Raw genomic sequence first — 22,208 nt, 5'->3', positions numbered from 1 at the left:
GATTCTGAGAGAGCTACACCGACCAATGAGACGACCAATAGATTCTGAGAGAGCTACACCGACCAATGAGACGACCAATAGATTCTGAGAGAGCTACACCGACCAATGAGACGACCAATAGATTCTGAGAGAGCTACACCGACCAATGAGACGAACAATAGATTCTGAGAGAGCTCCACCGACCAATGAGACGAACAATAGATTCTGGGAGAGCTCCACCGACCAATGAGACGACCAATGGATTCTGAGAGAGCTCCACCGACCAATGAGACGACCAATAGGTTCTGGGAGAGCTACACCGACCAATAAGACAACCAATAGATTCTGAGAGACCTCCACCGACCAATGAGACGACCAATAGATTCTGAGAGAGCTCCACCGACCAATGAGACGACCAATAGATTCTGAGAGAGCTACACCGACCAAGGAGACGACCAATAGATTCTGGGAGAGCTACACCGACCAATGAGACGAACAATAGATTCTGGGAGAGCTCCACCGACCAATGAGACGACCAATGGATTCTGAGAGAGCTCCACCGACCAATGAGACGACCAATAGGTTCTTGGAGAGCTACACCGACCAATGAGACGAACAACAGATTCTGAGAGAGCTACACCGACCAATGAGACGACCAATAGATTCTGAGAGTACTACACCGACCAATGAGACGACCAATAAATTCAGAGAGAGCTCCACCGACCAATGAAACGACCAATAGATTCTGGGAGAGCTACACCGACCAATGAGACGACCAATGGATTCTGAGAGAGCTCCACCGACCAATGAAACGACCAATAGATTCTGAGAGAGCTACACCGACCAATGAGACGTACCTTAAGGACTTTGAGAATCTTGTTCTTTAGCAGGCCGTTGAGCAGAAGGCGGAAGGCACTGATGTTGATTCTGTTGGCTTCGAGGTCCAGTTCCACCAGGGTCTTGTTCTTGACCAGGGCTTTGGACATCTCCTGGCTGCCCTCCATCCCAAATCCATTCCAGGACAGAAACAGTCGGGTCAGGCCTGTGTTGGTCTGGAAGGGAGGAGATGAGGTCAAGAGATCTCTGGATCAGCTATATCAGCTACGTTATAACAATATTGAAATAATAATATTTAAATATTGCACACCAATTGAGCCATGTTCTTTTGTTTGAGGTAGTTGTTTTGGCTTTGGAGTCAGCACTTCAAAACATACAGGGGGCTTGGGTGGCCCAAGTCGTCTAAGGCACTGCAATTCGCTGTTCAGAGTTGCGTCCCTTGGGCACACCAGAATTCTAGGATCGTGGGTTCGAATCCCGGTTCGCCCCAATTATGTTTCTTGGTTTGTCAGCATCATACCCGTCCTCGCGGGTTTCACGAAAGTGGTAAGAGTCTAAGACCTGCAAGACTTCGGGCTTTTTCTCCCACATTCAGCTGACACGCCGTATTAATTGTTCAACTGGAATTCTGTTCAAAGCGGCGTTCAACCCAACTCACTCACTCACTCAAAACATACAATATTTCTGTGTGAGAGGAGCACCAAAACAGTATCATTTGCACGCCGAAATATAAGTGCAATAATCTTGGACGCGACGTTAAACCCCATTTCACCTCACCCTATTTTGAACGCATTTCACGCATCGTACAAAAACAACTGTCTTGGAAATGAAGATTAGCCATTCTCTCACCGTGATCATAATTTGCCATTCTCATGGGAATTGGGTGTAAACTAAGATACATTTCAAAATTAAAAGGTATATCTGAACATAAATAAGGATCGTCCTGTCCAAAGCCTGACCTTGCTTTGGTTTAGCGCTAGCATAATAATAAGATAGCACGAACACGACCCTGAATCAGACCTATTACCCGACGCCTGAACAATAAAACTTGTCAAAATGGACCATCGCAAACAGAAAAATGGATACAGAAAAACCGAGATATATTTGGCTCGCAGAAGATTCTAAAACATAAACATCGATTTAATTGCTTCCATATTAAAAAATATATAGAGAGAAAACAATACAAAAATCATCATCGATGTAGTTGCCTCTATTTAGGCAAATATATAACGAACAAAAAAAATCAACATTGCTATATTTACTTCTCAGGGAAATATGTAACGATCAATAAAAAGTAAACATCAATATTTTTCTTCTTAGGCAAATATATAAAGATGTCGTGTTTTAAAGTTTTTTCCATCACTGCTATTGTGGAAGATAGAAGACCGCGCTTTCATCGCGTTATTGTGAAGCCGGCATGTGGTCATACGATATGCTTGTCTTCATATCGATTTCATACCTCTATACATCTCATGTGTTCATATGCTATCTTTATACAGTGCACATGCTTCATTGCGACAGAAACTGCCTGACAACGGAATAACACGTGGGAACATTACGTCCTCCAAATATGATTGATTATTCAACGCCCTGGGACAATGTCAAAACATTTGATTCGAGTTTACTTAATACTGAAAATTTAAATATTATTTCACAAGATATGTTGATGTCAAAACGGAATTTCAGCCGATACTGCTACGATCTATATTTGAAAAAAACTAGAAAGTGTATTTATATAAAAAACTCCTTAGGTCCTTCGGGTTGAGGTACGTTATCTTGGATTTGACGGCGCTTAATATAACATTTGAAACCTCATGCTGTTCCAAAATTCCATTGACGGCTGTCAAACATGCTGCTTACATAGCTCTACGTTGAAAATGTCATCCCCCTTTGTACAGGGTATTATATCTCCATTCTATATTGGGGCGCCTCTGTGGTCTAGTGGTAGAGCGGGGTCGAGTGGGGTTCGATTCCCGGCCGAGTCATACCCAAAGACGTTAAAATATGGTACTTCTTGTTACCATGCCTGACACTCGGCATTAAAGGGCTAAAACAAGGACTGGTCGGCTGGTACCTCAGTCCGGACAAGTACGGGGTAGAATAGGTCTTCAGCAACCCATGCTTGCCGTAAAAGGCGACTATGCTTGTCGTAAGAGGCGGGATCAGGTGGTCAGGCTCACTGATTTGGTTGATGCATGTCATCGTATCCCAATTGCATGGATCAATGCTCATGATGTCAATCACTGGATTGTCTGGTCCAGACTCGATTATTTACAGATCGCCGTCATATATCTGGAACATTGCTTTGTGCGGCGTTAAACAACAAACAAACAAACAACCCAGTTGTAGGACCTCTGTTTTGGTGGAAGCCTCGGTGTCTGAGTGGGTTAGCTCGCTGACTGAAGTGTGCTGGCGATAAGGTGCCTCACTCTGGCAGTGTGGGTTCGAATCCCGGATGGGACTCAACCCAAACAAGTACAAGTATCTGTATTTTACAGAGAAAGTGTTATTCCAAATATAGCATTTGTTACATTGGACCACTATATAAATGGCATTGTGTGTTGAATATTTTAGCGTCTTCTTTCGAATCAGGCTCAAATGCAAGCAGGGGCGCGAATGGATTAAGGTATAAATAAAAAGTAGAATGGAGATAAAATAGGCTGGATGCTCGAGGATGTGAAAACTATTGTTTCATGTCTTCATGTGTTCCAGTCCATAAAATATTCTAGCAGTCCAGAGGTCCTTGGATTCGCGACCGCCTCTGTGGTCTAGTGGTAGAGCGTGAGACCGGAGAGCGGAAGGTCCGGGGTTCGATCCCCGACCGCGTCATACCAAAAGACGTTAAAAGATGGTACTTGTTGTTACCCTGTCTGGCGTTCGGATTTAAAGGGCTAAAACAAGGACTGGTCGGCTCGGAATCAGTATACTGTGTCTGAGTGGGGTATTCATGTTAAACTGCGGCATGGTATCTCAGTGAGCTAGCACTATAAATCGGCCGACTAGTACAAGCAGCCACACACACACACGTGCATGCACGTCGCTATATAAGTGCAATAATCTTGGACGCGACGATTATCATTTTGCATTTCTATCATGTAATTACTAAAAGCACAATCACTTACCTTTCAGTCGACGTTAACATATTGCCTTTAGCTTAAAACAATACATTAAAAGAACGAGAAATCTTTGATACGGACCCTATTCACCAAAATATTTATTTTCTGTCGCATCGCGACTATTAAGTGTGGTATATTAGATCTGAAAACACCGAAGATCTCCTTTAACTTAAAGTACGTGACATATAAACGGAAGATATAGACTTTATTTAAACTGTATGCACCGGTAATACCAACAAATCAGTAATGGTTTGTGTTTGATATAGCTTGCCTCTGATGTTTAACGATCTCATGCAATGTTTTGTCAAGGAATCGCCAAGTTTGACACGAACGAACATAATGTCTCACTCAATAAGCTGTGAAATAATAAAACAGGCCATTGGGTTTTCTTAAGGTTCTACCGGCGGATCGATACAACGGACAATGCATGATAACGTCGATATCACAAGATGGGTTGTTACAATTTTCTTCCAGTGCAGGTTATGAAAAAAAACTAACATTAAATCGTTACACGTTCGCATAGGCTTTTCGCGAGTGATGTGTTTATCAGCCTTGTGCTTGTTTTATAACGCTAGTACGATGGTCACAAAAGAAATTAGAGGTCTAGATGTTTATTCACAGTCGTAATTAAGGTGAGGTGAGGTGAAATGGGGTTTAACGTCGCGTCCAAGATTATTGCACTTATATAGCGACGTGCATGTGTGTGTTTTGTGTGGCTGCTTGTACTAGTCCGGACTGATGCCGATTTATAGTGCTAGCTCAATGAGATACCATGCCGCAGTTTAACATGAATACCCCACTCAGACACAGTATACTGACTCCGAGCCGACGAGTCCTTGTTTTAGCCCCTTAATGCCGAGCACCAGACAGGGTAACAACAAGTACCATCATTTAACGTCTTTTGGTATGACGTGGTCGGGGATCGAACCCCGGACCTTCCGCTCTCCGGGCGAACGCTCTACCACTAGACCACGGAGGCGGTCCGTAATTAAGGACCTTACGTGGTGCGCATGCGCACGTATAACCGGAAATGATGATTTATATATTTATTGTTTTGGCCGTCCCCTGTTATTTATTGAACCGACGCAAACGAACTGTGGAACTGACCTGTAGCCCCTGACATATTGCCACAGCTCCTTTCAGACGGAGATGGTTCCAGCTTAGGTCGAGACTCTTCAGGGAAGCGTTCACAGCTGAAAGCAGACCATTGAGAGACTATTTTTGACATAAACATTCAATTGCAAGTTTCGCTACACGCGCACATTATCCAATATTTTTTTTAAGCTGGAACAGCAATATTCAAGCTCTACTAGAGCTATTCAATTATTTTTTTAAAAACACCCGATTCTTTCAAGTTACTATAGTTAATGTGTCATGCCAGACAGATTAACCGTTAATTGCCCATTAATTGCCTCTTGCGACGCCTATTACGACAAGCATGGGTTGCTGGATACCAGTTGTAACCGGGATCAACATAGGGTTAGACAGACAGCTGTGAGACAGACTCTACGTTATTCTTGAACACAATGCCGCCACAAAACATTGAATGACAACACGTGTTTCCATGACAACCAAACCGCCTGGTCTCTTCCAACATGACAATATTACACATACGATATTCATGTTACCATGACGCCAGATACGAGGTTTTCTTCATAATTGAGAATAAAAGAATGCATATGGAAACATTCTATTCTTGAACAGGTTGGTTGGTTGGTTGGTTGGTTGTTTAACGCCGCACTCAGCAATATTCCAGCTATATGACGGCGGTCTGTAAATAATCGAAGTCTGGACCAGACAATCCAGTGATTGATATCATGAGCATCGATCCACGCAATTGGGATCGATGACATGCATCAACCAAATCAGCGAGCCTGACCACCCTATCCCATTAGTCGCCTTTTACGACAAGCATAGTAGCCTTTTACGGCAAGCATAGTCGCCTTTTACGGCAAGCATAGTCGCCTTTTACGACAAGCATAGTCGCCTTTTACGGCAAGCATAGTCGCCTTTTACGGCAAGCATGATTCTTGAGCAGGATGTGGCGTTAGTGTCTCCTCGCCACATATTGGAACAGCCCCTGCAGGCAATATTAGTGTCCTCAATGGCACGCTGTAAAGTGACCCTTTCCGTCTGTTTAAAGACCAGCCATGGTGTGCCCCTTGGACACACCTAAAACCTGAATTTATATGACCCTTATACACTTTGAATAGCAGAGCATTGCGCCAACAATTACAAGGAGGCCACATATACTCATGTCAATATACAAGCATGTTATTGATGACACAAGCAGCTCTTGAGATTGTAAGAGAGTCGTACATCAACATGCCGTGCCCTAGTCGAGTCAGAATTATATAACTGTCACCTGTAAGTGTCCACTCTTAAATATTTTATCAACAGGCAAACAGGGTCAGCTGGCACTGAAGAATATATTACCCCCTTGGTCCTTAGGGTAAGGATTAAACATTTCCATAAATGTTATTGCAAATTATGGTACATATACTTGAAGTGCATCTTGAAGTCATAAATGGTTTAACTTTCAATATCACCCCCTTGACAAGTAGCTACAGGGAATTATATGGTTCGGCTTGAGACTTTGAGAATGTAAAGAAAATGAATTATGTATGTGTGTCTATAATTTTCCATATTGTTCCGCCGTCTGTGGACGAGTCGTGGGTGGAATTGCGTCACTCACTCACTTTACGCCCAGTGGAATCTGTTTCGGCTGATAATCGAGACTGGTTATTATCTGGCATTGACGTCTTTTACATTTACTTGCCTCTCCATCCGCGACAGTTGCAAAGGCATATACGGAGGAGAAATAACCTTAAGATTATTTATTTTATGAAAATATTCCAACATTAAACAGGAAAAACTTAAAGATTTTTTATCACCAGATTTTACGTAACACGGACAACCAGTTACGTTGAGAAATTCAATACAGATACAAAGTCATGCATATCTTAGAACTGTGTTTTATTCAAGGTCTCATTAAAGCCACATCATACGCATGGGGTAACTTGTTCATGTGTTTAAGGGGGCGCCCTGTACTATCTGTCTTCACGTAAGTCATGTGATGAGATCCACACAAAAAGTATATTAAAATGTAATTGGCTTTCGCCGGATTCCTATTTCATAATCAGTGATATCTTGCTTTGATTTGACTACCTTCGCTGAAAAACAATGCTCATTAACTACAGATGATGTTTTCAGAGATTCAAATAATGAGATATCCGGTACTTTAATTTTGCAAAATTGTTCTTCTTTAAGAGACTTTATTTAGAAATTTCACGGCGATATTAAAAACGGATTCTCTAACATGTGTCAACATTAATGGAAGCGACAAAACAATTAATCGCAAGAAAAAATAATTATATTGAATTAAACGATACGACGATATCATTTGAAACCAAAAACATAATAAAAAATGAAACAAAATTGAAATTGTAGAATTAAATATTTTCACTAAAGCACCTTTTTTTATGATCAGAGAAATGTCCTCAGTCACATTAAGATGAATCAGTTAAGGATTTTCCTAAAATGTTTTTAAATCATTAACATTATGTGTGTTGTAGAATCACGATTCATCGATCATAATTAGGATTTGAATACACAACACGTAATTGGACCCATTTTGTCCCCAGATAGTTGATTAAAAGCGACAAATTTAAGGAAAGTGTATTTGCCAGCAGGATTCTGTACAATGGAAACGCTTCTACGCTGATGGACCATGCTAACTGTGAAATTGAATAACCTCTATAAAATCAGTGTAATAAAGTCATGGTTCTCTGAATAAAGCTATTAATTTCGAGCCCTCGGGCTTATGAGCATATCACCGTTTTTCACATGATCAATTTATATGACATTATTTGGAGCATGTGTGATATTTTCTTGACAAACATTCAAAATGATTATTTCTATTCTGGCTGTGATTGTATGCTTGTTAATAAAGGTTGGATTCCGTGTCATCATAGTGGGGTCATTTTGATCTGATTACAGAGTTGAGGATCTTTGTTGAGCAAAGAAATGACGTATTTGAACGTCAGTTAATGTAAGTATGCGCGCAATCGGATTGGTTTAAAGCGATTGATAAATGGAATTTGAAACCAAAGACGTTCATGACTAGTCATGACGTACATGTATACTTTTTTGTGTATTTTTAAGAGATGAAGATAATTTATTGTGAGTGTGATTTAGTAGTTTATACCCAGAAAATTAAGTTTGTCTTTCCAGGGAGTGAGCGAATATATATACAAATGTATTTCAGAGTTCTCACGACACAAGACACCAAGGATGGATTTTGGAACTTTATGTTGAGAATCGAACCTGGATTTTCGGTACAACAAACCAACCATTTCACCACCGGGCAACCCCATTGGTTACCGTATTTAACTGCTGAAGACACCGAAACACCTCAAACTTAATTACAAGCGACAAAACCCTTAAATTCCAAACACAGCTACGATGCCCGTATCAAATACATCATAATCGAATAACCGTTGTTTGTTTGTTTCATTTTAAGCCACCATCAAACATTGGTGTCTACTGTATTATGCCCGGCAATGATTTGACAGTCATGGTATTCCAAGTATAACGTTTGCTTACCTATGGCTTTGCCAATGAAAATACCACCATTTTCCCGGAAACAGTTGTGACTGAGGTTAAGTTCCCGAAGTGTCTTGGATTTCTGAAACAGAGTGTTCACAATATATATTTTAAAATTAACAACCTGCGACACCCCGTTAATTCGGATACATAAAATTATTATACTTAAATCGTCACTTGAAATTTCGCTTTTTTCTAAAAGCAAACAAACCTAATAGGGTAGAGAACATCTTTCGCCAGTGAAAGGAAATCCCCTTCTTGGCCACCGGCCGTTGTCATTACAGGAGCAGAGAAATGGCGATTTGTGCCTCTCACGTTAACATATTATTGACTTCGGGTTCGGTGAGTTGGGTTTTACGCCGCTTTTCGCAATATTCCCGCAATATCACGGCGGGGGACACCGGAAATGGACTTTACACATTGTACCTATGTGGGAATACCCGGACCTTCGCCTTGACGAGCTAACGCTTTGAACGTTAGCCAACAAAACCGCCCCTCGATCTTAGAGCATGCGTCTTAGTGAAATATTAAAGTACTTTGTTCGACAGGACCGCGATAATTCACACCTGGGATAGTTGTTTAACGCCGCACTCAACAATATTCCAGCTATATGACGGCGGTCTGTAAATAATCGAGTCTGGACCGGACAATCCAGTGATTGAGATCATGGGCTTCGATCCACGCAATTGGGATACGATGACATGCATCAACCAAGACAGCGAGCCTGACCACCCGATCCCGTTAGTCGCCTCTTACGACAAGCATAGTCGCCTTTTATGGTAAGCATGGGTTTGCTGAAGACCTATTCTACCCTGGGTCTTCGCTGGTCCGATAATTCATATGGGTATTTGTTTAATCACACAGCTATATTTGAGACTTTAGTAATATTCAGTACGTCCACCAAGTGAATCGTAAGGAATCTGGATCACTGGTCATTGTGAAGGTTAGAATACACCAAGGTCAAAATGTCACTGGCCACCAAGAAAGGGCAAGAAAACAACAATGGACTGAATTATACCTTTGGACAGAGTTGTAACACAAGGCTACCATCGAGTCCCGTCTGGTGTTTGTTCACCTTGCTTGAGAAGACTAACGGTAGTACAATACTCTAGCTAATTACCCCATAAGTATCGTATTGGTCGCTGACTGGGTATAAGATGGTGTGCAGGGCTTGGGGGAGGTCAGCAGTACACGACTGCCCCTGTATATCATCAGTGATAATTCAGCTATCATCCTGTAGGTCAGAAGTTCAGATCAGCTACAGTCACGCGAATCTGTGATCAGGCAATGTCCTTTCTGGCGCGCCAAGCATGATCAACTGGTTCTAACGCTCCAGGACTGTGTATAGGCATTGGTATATCTCGTGTGGCATTTCTATGGTTGAACATGCAATGTTTATTACTAAGCACCGCCTGACAGTTTAAGATCACACTGACCGTCAACGTTATAATGTTTGTTCGTGAAATGACGGACTGGCAGCGTAGGGGCACTTAACTTTGTAATGATAAAAATTGGTTATCCGTCAAGTCGTCGATGTCTCCTGGGAACAGGTGAGAAGTTCATGTGACGGAGTTGGACGTAGTCAATGGTGTAGGTGTCGGAGTGCCGGGAATTGTTGGAGCTATTATCGGTGGTCGCGAGTCCCAAGAGTCAAGGTTCCTGAACGTTAACAATCATTACAAATAGACACCGACAGAGAACCACCCTGAGGGGATGGAGAAGTGTAAAGGAACATTGTTCGTGGACAGAAGTTCAGCTTGGGCAATTGATTACATTTAGAAATATAGATTGTAGTTAATTTGTCACGTGGAGACGTCGAAATGTATCAATATCACACACGAACTGCTTGTTATTATCATGGTCAGTGAGTTTTTTTACCGCCACTGTCAACAGTATTCCAGTTATAGCACGGCGTCAGCCTAATCTGGGATAAACGTCCTCCAAAGTGATGCAGGTCTCAGACGTTTACCACTTTGGTGAAACCCACGAGCACGGATATGGTGCTGACAAATCAAGAAACATAATTGGGTAGTACCAGGATTCGTACCAAAGAACATACGTTTTTGGCATGCCAAAGGGGCACAACTGTGAGTGAGTTGGATTTTACGTCGCTTTTAGCAATATTCCAGCAATATCACGGCGTGGGAACCAGGAATTGGCTTAACAAATTGTACACATGTGGAGAGTAAAACCCGGGTCTTCCGCGTAACGAACGAACACTTTAACTGCTGGGCTACCACATCGCCCCTATTCCTCGTGAATCGAGAGAGTAAATTCTTTATGAGTGCTCATTATTTACATATATAGTTAAACACTGTTATATAAAATTATTACAGCACGAGATATGCATAAGAAGATGAACATGTAGCTTGATGGAGTCCTTATCGACACTTAAGGAGTAAAATTGGCATTATCGAAGTACGAATTACCCGAATTATTTAGCTTAGTTTCACCGTACACACGGGGAGGTCGGGTAGCCTAGTGGTTAAAGCGTTCGCTCGTCACGCCGATTCCCGACATGGGTACAATGTGTGAAGCCCATTTCTGGTGTATTGCTGGAATATTGTTAAAAGCGGCTCAAAACCATATTCACTCACTCACTCACTCACTCACTCACCGTACACACGTGAACAGTCATGCTAACATTCATTGGCAATAATTACTATCACACAACCTTTAAATTAAAAACCTTCCACGAACAAGTCTTTTGAGTGTGAATGGATATTGTATCGCGACGGAAAAACAACAAGTGTTGGGTCGGATTCGTCTTATGCCTCATCACTTCCTGACCAGAGGCCAGGATCGCCAGCGGACCGATAAACAAAGTTCTTCATCTTGTAACGTATCTCCTCAGAGTCGTGTCGCATTGGTTTAGTGTAACAAGATCAACTACGGGGTAATTACCCTGGACTCTAGAGGAGGGATCGGAGATATCAAGTGCCAAAGGAAAATAGTGCCACTACCATCACTTTCTGTTTCCTTGAGCATCGCTGACCATTATTGATTGTGGAGGGTCTTCAAAGAGACAAGTGTGTGCGTGACTTCAGCTCAACAATTACAGAGGACCTACCTCTGATTCAGTTGTCGTGACGCTCTGGCGTAGTGTTTCATGTCCATGCAGTATGACAGAGTGAGTGAGTGAGTGAGTTTTGTTTATACCCCCATCACACCAAACTAGTTCTCAACACGTTCGTGAAAATGTTGTCGAACGGGCTCCAACTGTGTATGAACGTAGTGGACGTAGTAGCAACTATTGACAGTCTTTTTACAGACTTCATGGACGGGCTCGGACGGGGAGGGTGCTCTAGAACTTTGAGTCTGCTCAAAATTTTATCCCGTCCATCCCGTTCTGCAATTAGTCGGATTGACAACGTACTTAAAACGAGAAAAACGTATAACGAACGGAATTGCCGTACTTCGAACCTACTAGTGACGTGTTTCGACTTGGAGCAGTCGGACATAAATTTCAGTACGTGTGCACACCGACCGGGTCGACTTCTCTTTGGAGGCATGATGTGTACAACTCGGAGCCCTGAACTTGAAGGAAGACTGGCTACAACGCGCTTGGTATCCATAGGAGTTGGGCCAGGACGGGCCAGGACGCGAATACACACGCACTTGGGATGACATGAGGACGTACTCCGAACGGGTTGGTCGGGTTTAGAATTAGTTAGAACTGGCTTGGACGTCTTGTGAACGAGGTAGAACGAGGTTGAACTGGTTAAGAACGGGTTGAGAACGGCTACAGACGTGCTCGAACTGCTTTGGAACGTTGTCGGGATGAGGTGAACGGGCACGACCTGAACTGGATACAAACGGACTGCAGACTGGCTAAGAAGGAGATAGACATATTGAGGACTGTTTATGAACGAACTAGCATCGTATTTTACGCCAACTACGCGTTCTACCGTGATCCCTGCTCATTCTACCATTTATTTTTGGAACGGGATAGAACTACTTTGGTGTGATGGTAGCATTAGCGCTGCTTTGTATTTCAGTTATGTCACGGCGTGTCAGTTTGAAGTGGAGGAACGCACAAAGTCTGGCCACTTTGGTGAAAGCCACAAGCACGGGCATTGTGAAGCCTGGAAACTTCCCGACAACATGAAAAGGCCGAATCTCGAATACGAACCCACGATCATAGGTTTCTGGAACCCATCGGATACGCGGCGGCTTAGACGACTGGGCCACCCGTTATCCCAGTCATATTAGAAATAACACAAATTAGAAAAGAGTTTTTCACAATGGTATCATTTCCAATTTGATTAGTGAAGTGGCGTGAAGTAAGTGCATGCTGATATTCGAAAGCAACTTTGGACGATCTGGTTGAGTGTGCAATCCAACCGCGCCGTTCGACTGCAATGGTCAACCAGATCGTCCAACGATGCTTTCGAATCTCAAGGGACGTCGCCGAAGTACATGATAATCATTACAGAGCTAGAGGCTATTGCTCGGGACGTTGTCGGTCTTAATTCCAAAACACATTGCTTATAATGATAGTCTTAACCCTAGAGCATATTGCTTCATTTACATGCGGAAAGGCAATTATTTTATAATCAACATAACGTCAAAGAGAAATTTACACGACATCATGTCCCTACTTGTTCAAACTAGTGTGGACTATAGGGTAGCCTAGTGGTTAAAGCGTTCGCCCGTCTCTCCGACTGCCCGGGTTCTATTGCACACAGAGTACAATGTATGCCGTTATATTGCCGACAAATTGCTAAAAACGGCGTAAAACCATATTCACTCACGCACTCTAACTTGTATGGGGCGATGAGGTTGTCGGTTGGTTAAAGTGTTTGCTTGTCATGGTGAAAACCCGGGTTCGATTCTGCACATAGGTACAATGTGTAACAGGTCCATCCTTGGTGTCCTAAGCGTGACTTTTCTTAAAGAACACACCAACTCGCCGAACAAGACAGTCCACAAGCCTACATGTATTAAAGTCTAGTTTTAATTATGATATAGGCAAGTGGACACACCACTACGGATGAATTATTGATGGTGTTGTGTGATAAACATATTTAACTCACATAAAGTGAATTCTTTCGGAACAAGTTATAACAACTCTGATTGCCCGATGCTAAACTCATTTGAAATAAATCACTCTCAATAACACACATCACATGAGAAAGAATGGACAGGGTAGGATACCTTAACAGGGGTATTGTCGGTTAAAAAAGTCTTTGACATTTATAAATATGCGTTCACTATTATCACACTACTGTATTAAAGTAGTCGTACATAGTTTTTGAACATAGACCATCAACAAAAAAAAAAAAGGGTTGTGAGTATAAAATCTGCATCAGTCCTGTTTCAACAGCATATTAATTATTTTTTTGTTTAACGAAACATGTGTAGTAACAGTTAATTAATACGTAAACAATTAAGTTTTGTTTTGTTTAATATTTCACGATAAAACTGTTCTGGTGTATCTGTCTGAAGTTGTTTGCGGCTGACGACACAAAATAGCGTGAAACATATAAGAGTTTATGGCTGGAAAGAATTTAAATTATTTTCACCTGGAGGTCAAATTCTATTTTGTTAAATTGTGGCATATTATGCGCTTCCCACCAGCTGTCAATTATTTCAATACGTCAGACTATTTGTATGACCAGTAGTATAAATTACAACATATTTCAACCAAGAACTGAGCTACTATTATCAGGACAAGTTCTAATATCACGGACATTGTTTTTCATATGGGGAGATAGGAAATCGCTGATATCATATTCTAAATTATGATTAGCGTTCTTTCATTTATATGCAAAAACGGTATAAATAATTATCTTTGTGAACATTCTGGTATTTGGAATAACACTGTAATTACAAGCATATCCTATTTCAATGTCCGCCATTGGGATCAGAAAATAAGGAAACTGGAGAGGTAGTCACACTTTTCACGGACAAAGCTAATTCTACACAGTCCGTGGGAGACGAGAGAACCAAACAATTATCTTCCAGATTTGAGTTCTTCATAAAATAACTGCACAAATCTTGACTTGCTGAGTGACATTTTGAAAGCCGTTTTGACATAGACAGTGGCTGTTAGACACCCTAGATCGATAGATGGCAGACTCGTGTTACACATCAGTTAAACCGCAGCCTAACGCTGACGACGCTGATGACGGTGACAGACGTTGCAGGCGTATCGGGATTGTTGTGTGGAAACAATCGTCGTAAAAATGTCGGCGACTATGGTGTGATATATTACAAGAGTCGGTTAAACCGAAGTGGTACATTGTCAAGTGCTAGATAGTCCGTGGCGGTGGGATTGCCTCGTGGTTAAAACGTCAGCTCGTCACGCCGAAGACCCGGGTTCCATTCCACACATGGATACAATGTGTCAAGCCCATTTCTGATGTCCCCCTCTGTGATATTGCTGGAATATTGTTAAAAGTGGCGTAAAACCCAACTCACTCACTTACTGGTACATAGTCCAACACCACTTATAACGAAGTATTACATGGCCCAACACCACTACAGCGAGGTGGAACATAGTCCAATACCGGTTATAACGAAGTGGTACATAGTCCAATACCGGTTATAACGAAGTGGTACATAATCCAATACCGGTTATAACGAAGTATTACATGGCCCAACAACACTACAGCGAGGTGGAACATAGTCCAATACCGGTTATAACGAAGTGGTACTTAGTCCAATACCGGTTATAACGAAGTATTACATGGCCCAACAACACTACAGCGAGGTGGAACATAGTCCAATACCGGTTATAACGAAGTGGTACATAGTCCAATACCGGTTATAGCGAAGTAGTACATAGTCCAATACCGGTTATAACGAAGTGGTACATAGTCCAATACCGGTTATAACGAAGTGGTACATAGTCCAATACCGGTTATAACGAAGTGGTACATAATCCAATACCGGTTATAACGAAGTGGTACATAGTCCAATACCGGTTATAACGAAGTGGTACATAATCCAATACCGGTTATAACGAAGTGGTACATAGTCCAATACCGGTTATAACGATGTGGTACATAGTCCAATACCGGTTATAACGAAGTGGTACATAGTCCAATACCGGTTATAACGAAGTGGTACATAGTCCAATGACGTTCATGAAGAGGTGATAACCGTCTAATATTGACACACATTACCGGGCAAAGTATACACCCATGTTTCATGCTGGCTTAAAATGGAACAAACAAGAAATGGTTATTCGATGGAGATGAATTAAAATTTTGATAATTGTTGTGTTTTGCATCATAAGTTTGCAGTACTGCGGCAACTGTTTTCAGCCTAGTACCGTTTTGATATTAACGTTTGTAAGGTTTTGGTCAAAAATAATTTTCAAGATTTTTTAGTATATGCTTTCTTTTTCTCGGCCGTTTATATTAAATATGCCAATATCCCCTGGTTGAATCAGCCTGGTTCCCTAGGTATGCTGCGCTGGCGCTACACTGACCCAGGCAATGACTGCACAATGGCGGCCTCAACAAGACAAACAAACATGGCGGACACATGTATTCACCATAGAAAAAAGCTGGAACGGATGTTTAAATTCTTTTCTTGGGATTTTCATAATGCTGCTGCAATTTATACGTCACGAGAATAACGTCAATTGTTACTTTTAGTGAAGGAAAACACTATTTAAGTTGTTTCGAGACTCGATAATCGTCGTCACATCGGTGAAATGTAAAAAATGACACACACCCATTTTCAACAGTGATATGCGCGTTAATATTTCGTGTCAGTTCGCTATCGTCACGAAATCGTGTAAGAATACATGGAATTAAACGATGATATATCGTTAGCATCTTTATTTTTGGCAAATTTGATGACGCAAATGTCGCCGCTTATGCCCCGTTTTCTCCTATTGTTATATGGTGGGTTTAGCGGAATTATTGAACGCCCAGTATAATAACTAGAAAAAACAAACACAGTGACTTTTGATCCGTAATAATGGTGTTTAATGATAGGGTGTGTCATTGGTTCTGATATTTGGCCTCTGAATTTTATTCACATGAAAAGCCATTTATTTAGAATTAATTTTGTTTTCTGGTTATATAATGACATTAATCATAAATAGATCTAGATCTAAAAAAATGGAAAAACTAATTTCAACCTTGTGTTTTTTTAACTATGGGTGTACATGTAAAAATGTCGGGCCTAAATCGGATAATAATTTGAATATGTTCATTATTTTTAATTAATTTGGTACAGTGGCATACACATCAATGTGTATTATTTCTCTTTTTCACGGGATGATGCAATAGTTATTGCCCTTAAAAATATAACAGTAGTCATGGTGTGGCAATTAATACACTGAAGACACTTCAGCGTGAGGTAGTCGAAAAAATTATTACAAACCACACCATTGATACACACCCTTTCAAACAATGTGACAGTTACGACTGAAAATGGCCTCAAATCATAGACGATCAGCATTTGGTGAAACCTCAAAACTGATCATGATGGGGATTCGAACATGCGGATCCTGACATATATATTTCTTGTTTCCTTAGTCCACTCGGTCACCCGTCGTACGATTTAACCGGTCGTCGATACCTTACAACATAATCATGGCGTGGCAAATGATGTCAGATACACCACTTAATGTCAGATACACCACTTAATGTCAGATACACACCTTAATGTCAGATACACCACTTAATGTCAGATACACCACTTAATGTCAGATACACCACTTAATGTCAGATACACACCTTAATGTCAGATACACCACTTAATGTCCGATACACCACTTAATGTCCGATACACCACTTAATGTCAGATACACCACTTAATGTCAGATACACCTCTTAAAGTCAGATACACCACTTAATGTCAGATACACCACTTAATGTCAGATACACCACTTCATGTCGCACAAAGCTCCCCAAACATCCCTGTGGCTCAGGACGAGTCTGTCAAGCGACCGCAGCTCAAAGGGAAACAGGATGGGAGTCGTTTAAGGCGACACAATTCGCCGTGGAGAGCCCCTTAGCCTTGCCACATACCCCTGATCGAGGGTTCGAATCCTAGATCGTTCTGATTGCGTGTCTTGGTTTGTCGGCACCATATCTGTGTTTCGAATCCTAGATCGTTCTGATTGGGTTTCTTGGTTTGTCGGCACCATATCTGTGTTTCACCAAAGTGAGCGTCTTACATCACTCTGACCTTCCCCCACATCAATCTGACGCGCCGTGATGTACTGACATGCTGTTCAAAGCAGGGATAACCAAACTAATTGCAAAACGCATGTCGTAAGTGCGGTAGTTGATCGTGCAGAGAAAAAAACCGCACCTCCACAACCTAGCATAAAAAGGTAGTTTTTAAAATCCCCTCGATTTCATCATTTTTTCACCTCACCTTTCACAAGATCAAACGTTGAGAAATTACAATCATACAAAACGAAAATGAGATTGTAACGAGTAATTTTTTTAATTTTTTTTCCTGTTGTGATGTTCGCACCATGGGTAAGCAAGTCTATATTATTACACACTTAAGCCATAAACAGAGAAAATAGCATTAGTTTCCATGGTTACGAAGGAGGTTCCCTTTTATGTGCCACAAAGCTGTAACCAAGGAGAAGTGATATAATAAACATCTCGTAACACGATCATTAACGGTTAATGCTAAGTATCAAAGCCAATTAGAAACCCAATATACCCACGGGCTGTACCAGCCATTATGGCGTTGTATTCCCGGATTGGAAATTTGAACATAATATAGATAAGCGATGAAGAACTCCACTACTTTCATCTCCACGCTTAACGTCATGATATAACGGAAATGCTATTCAAAGGGGCGCTAAACCCATGTCACTTACTTCCCACGTTCAACAAAGAATTCTCTCAACAAAGCAAGATACAAACTTATTGGATAGCTGTTGTTGAATTGAGCGTATTGCGTAAGTTCATATCTAATACCTAAATAAGTGCTAGGCCTCAAAGCCGCTATAAACAGCTTTTCGGTTACATCTATCATGACAGCCTCATCTTCGAATTTCCACTGTATTATATCTTCATTATATTATGAGAAATATTGTTATCAAACTATAATGGATATATAATATTATTTATAAAAATAGAATGGGGATATGATACTCTGATTAATCGAGGCTAGAGAGTGAGTGAGTATGGTTTTACGCCGCTTTTCTCAATATTCCAGAAACATCACGGCTGGGGACACCAGAAATGGGCTTCACACATTGTACCCATGTCGGAATCGAACCCGGGTGTTCGGCGTGACGAGCGAACGCTTTAACCACTAGGCTACCCGACCGCCCCTTGAGGATGGAGAGCTAAATGTGGGATGAAAGAGACAAAGGGCCTAAACGCTGACCTCTTTTGGGCCCTGACCATGACAATCAACAGGGAGCTGACAGACTTTAAACGGGGCGATTTTCCATGACGGGTTTGATACTTTTGGTTCAATATTTGCAGCAATATTCTTTCTTATGAATAAGCACTTTTCAAATCCGTTTATGAATGTACAATGCAATGGACACGTATTGAGAACAATAGTGAATGAGTTTGGTTCTAACACCGCTTTGAACTGGTCAGTCATATCAGAACGTGACGGTAGGAAGTGGGATGCAGGTCTTAGACGTTTACCACTTTGGGGAAACGCACGAGGACGGCTATGGTGCTGACAGACCTAGAAACATAATAGGGGCATAGTTGGGATTCGAACCCAAGATCGTAGCTCTCCATACACGCCTACGGGACACATTCGGACACAGCGAATTGTTAAGGCGTTAGTGCATAGGTGTCCATATAGACCCAATGTGAACGGACTATGCTTTTCGGATTTTGTTCTAAATATATCAAATAGTGATGTTAGGATTTTTGTAAAAATAGTTCTTTTAAAAACTATGTTCAAAGCATCTACGCATCTCCGTCTGCAGGTGCTCGAGGGCAATACAATTAAACGAGGCGGGGAGTTTGGTTTAAAGCGCACAGGGATGGAAATCGGATAATTAATTACGACCTTACCAATATTCGACACATAGGCGTTCATTACATACGGAATTTGTTATAATCGCCAGCGTTCGTTATATCGGTGATCTTTATAAAACCCTAATTATTAGTTCGTTTCTCGTTTTGACCTTAGCGTACGATTTTAGAACTAACCATGGGTAGGTAACTCTAACCACATTGACGCATGATTCGCGTGTACCACACTTACAAACAAAAACTAATTTAGATTACATAAAACCCATGGCGATCACATCGATTTCTCAAACTGAAAGACGGAGAAACAAAATATGTGTTCGGTCAAATAGTCAATTATAATCATAACTAATGTTCGAAGAAGCATGATATATATGTTTATCTCGTGTCTTGTGCGGCCAGAGTAATATTGATGACGGAGTTATATAGCCATGTATGCACAACTGCACATATAGTGTGAGATCGATGGGAGGGGTCGAGTCTTACCTGAACCATTTCACTGATGAAGTACGCATCATTCTCTTGGAAATCGTTTCCTGGAAAAATACGTCACCATTAGTAACAAGGTATAGGCACTGGGTGTTTTATGAAAAACAATACGAAGGATGGATTATTCTTTAGAAAGCAAATAAGTTTTTATGATTTTGTGGAAAGATAACAAAAACATATTTTTTTGTATCCGATCAAAGAGTACTTTGTGGCATCAGTTGTAATTCACGTGTATCGGAATGTTGAAGTTTCCCTGACGTCCACGTCCACGTATGACGCGGCTGGGGATCGAGCCCCGGCCTTCCGCTCTCCGGGTGGACGCTCTACCACTAGACCACGGAGGCGGTCACATGTGAATGTCTGACATCGCAGAAACATCGTGTCGAGTTGTATGAACACGTGACGTGCGTCTTTAGACGTTAATCATTGTCTCTTTGTCAAATGTAAGTGTTTATGTGGGCTATGAGTGTGTGTATAGTGGAGCACGTGGACGTTCTTTATACTGTATTTGTCTGTGCAGTGCGCGCGTTGTACCCTGGGAAGTAACTACTGCAAACCGACACCGGTGAATCATCATCAAGTCTTCGAGTCAAGGGATGGTGGGTAGCCTTGTGGCTACATCGTTCGCTCGTCACGCCAACGACCCAGGTTCGAGTCCCCACATGGGTACAATGTGTGAGGCCGATTTCTGTTGTCCCGTGCCATGATATTACTGGAAGATTGCTAACAACCGCGTAAAACCATACTCACTCACTCCTCGAGTCAACTTACCCGATATGTTGAGCTTAACAATGGACGTGTTACGGACAAGAGAGTTGGCGATAATTTCTGCGCCACCGTCTCTTAAGGCAGTGAACGATAGGTTCTGTAATGAAAATGAAAATATGTTTATTTTGAAAATATACGCCTTACGATATTTTACGTAAGAAAACAAAATTGCTTGTCTGCTATGAATATGAAAGAAGTGTCACAGAAGCAGACACCACGTAACCATGGTAACAAACCGAGGTGGGAGTCCTCAGCTGTAGCAGTGCGGTGAGAAAACTTGAAACAGTTTGCTCAAACCGGGATTCAAACCGAAGACCTTTTGCACCACAAACGAACGCACTATCCACTGGGCTATACTAGATGAAGATACTTCAGGTTTGAGCAATACTAATGGTGCGGGGTGGCAGTCCATTATAAGAAACCAAATTTTACCAGAATAATTCCTCATTCGGGAGGATGGACCAATATATTAAAATACGCCACGAAACACCCCACGCCTCACTAAAGTTATTATTTCATAATTTTTGAATATACATTTAGATATACTTACCAGGTCTATAATAGATCGGTTCTCTTGCAACATTTCAACGACATACTTCAGCCCGGCTATTCCAATCTCGTTGCCATGGAGATCAAGCGTATGGACGGTGTTGTTTTGCTAAAACAAAAAATTACGAAATATTAATCGTTACTGAAATTAGTTTATGCCTTTAGGAATGAAAAATAAAGTTTTATAATCTTGTCGATGCTTATATTAATTATTACTTAAATCCCAAAAGGTTACACCCATTAATTTCAGATGCATGTTTGAAATATCAAATATTTCAGCCTCCAGTCAAACTAGAAAGATCATAAAAAAATTTGATGACGAGCGTGGCCAACAGGGGTTGTTTTCACAATTTGTCATATGATTTGGAATGAGTAACTTGTATACTCATATTATGAGTGAGTGAGTGAGTGAGTGAGTGAGCTTTTAACAGTAGTCCAGTTATATCGCGGCGTGTCAGCTTAATGTGGGAGGAAAGCCCGAAGTGATGCAGGTCTCAGACGTTTACCACTTCGGTGAAACCCACGAGCACGGGTATGGTGATGACAAACCTAGAAACATAATCGGGGCGAACCGGGATTCGAACCCACAATCATAGGTTTCTGGCGTGCCCAAGGGACGCGACTCTGCACAGCGAATGGCGGCGCCTAAGACGACTGAGCCACCCGTGCCCCACCTCATATTATGAAATTATGGAGTCTAGGCCAAATACACCAGTGATTGATATTATGAACATTCCACGATGTTGGGTTACATGACACTAGGGCTGGGACGAGTCCAAATTTACTACCCGGGTACCCACTGCAAGTCTCAAGAGTTGGGAACAAAATGTCTGATTAGTAATTGTTGTACCGCAGCCCTGGCTAAAACACTTTAGATACATGTATCAAACAATCAGATCATGCAGTCCCTTGAGTTGACTGAAGCTTTATCTTT

At 41.5% G+C, this 22,208-nt stretch overlaps 1 protein-coding gene across 2 annotated transcripts in view; it reads right to left on the bottom strand.

Moving 5' to 3' along the window:
• LOC139449802 (leucine-rich repeat-containing protein 74A-like) overlaps nt 1-22,208 on the bottom strand; it is a 126,311-nt gene that overhangs the window by 5,766 nt on the left and 98,337 nt on the right. For both annotated transcript variants that reach the window (XM_071231338.1, XM_071231337.1), the window contains 6 exons: nt 21,276-21,383; nt 20,729-20,822; nt 19,955-20,004; nt 8,538-8,619; nt 5,040-5,125; nt 837-1,031 (listed from right to left, as the gene is read on the bottom strand). In XM_071231338.1, the coding sequence (XP_071087439.1) occupies nt 837-1,031; nt 5,040-5,125; nt 8,538-8,619; nt 19,955-20,004; nt 20,729-20,822; nt 21,276-21,383 (615 nt within the window). The remainder of the gene's footprint in view (nt 1-836; nt 1,032-5,039; nt 5,126-8,537; nt 8,620-19,954; nt 20,005-20,728; nt 20,823-21,275; nt 21,384-22,208) is intronic.

The sequence above is a fragment of the Haliotis cracherodii genome, unplaced genomic scaffold (assembly GCF_022045235.1).
Source record: "Haliotis cracherodii isolate W230 unplaced genomic scaffold, xgHalCrac1.p SCAF_8, whole genome shotgun sequence".
Classification (NCBI taxonomy): domain Eukaryota; kingdom Metazoa; phylum Mollusca; class Gastropoda; order Lepetellida; family Haliotidae; genus Haliotis; species Haliotis cracherodii.
The sequence above is the reverse complement of the archived record's forward strand: the minus strand, read 5'-3'. Positions and strand labels throughout refer to the sequence as shown.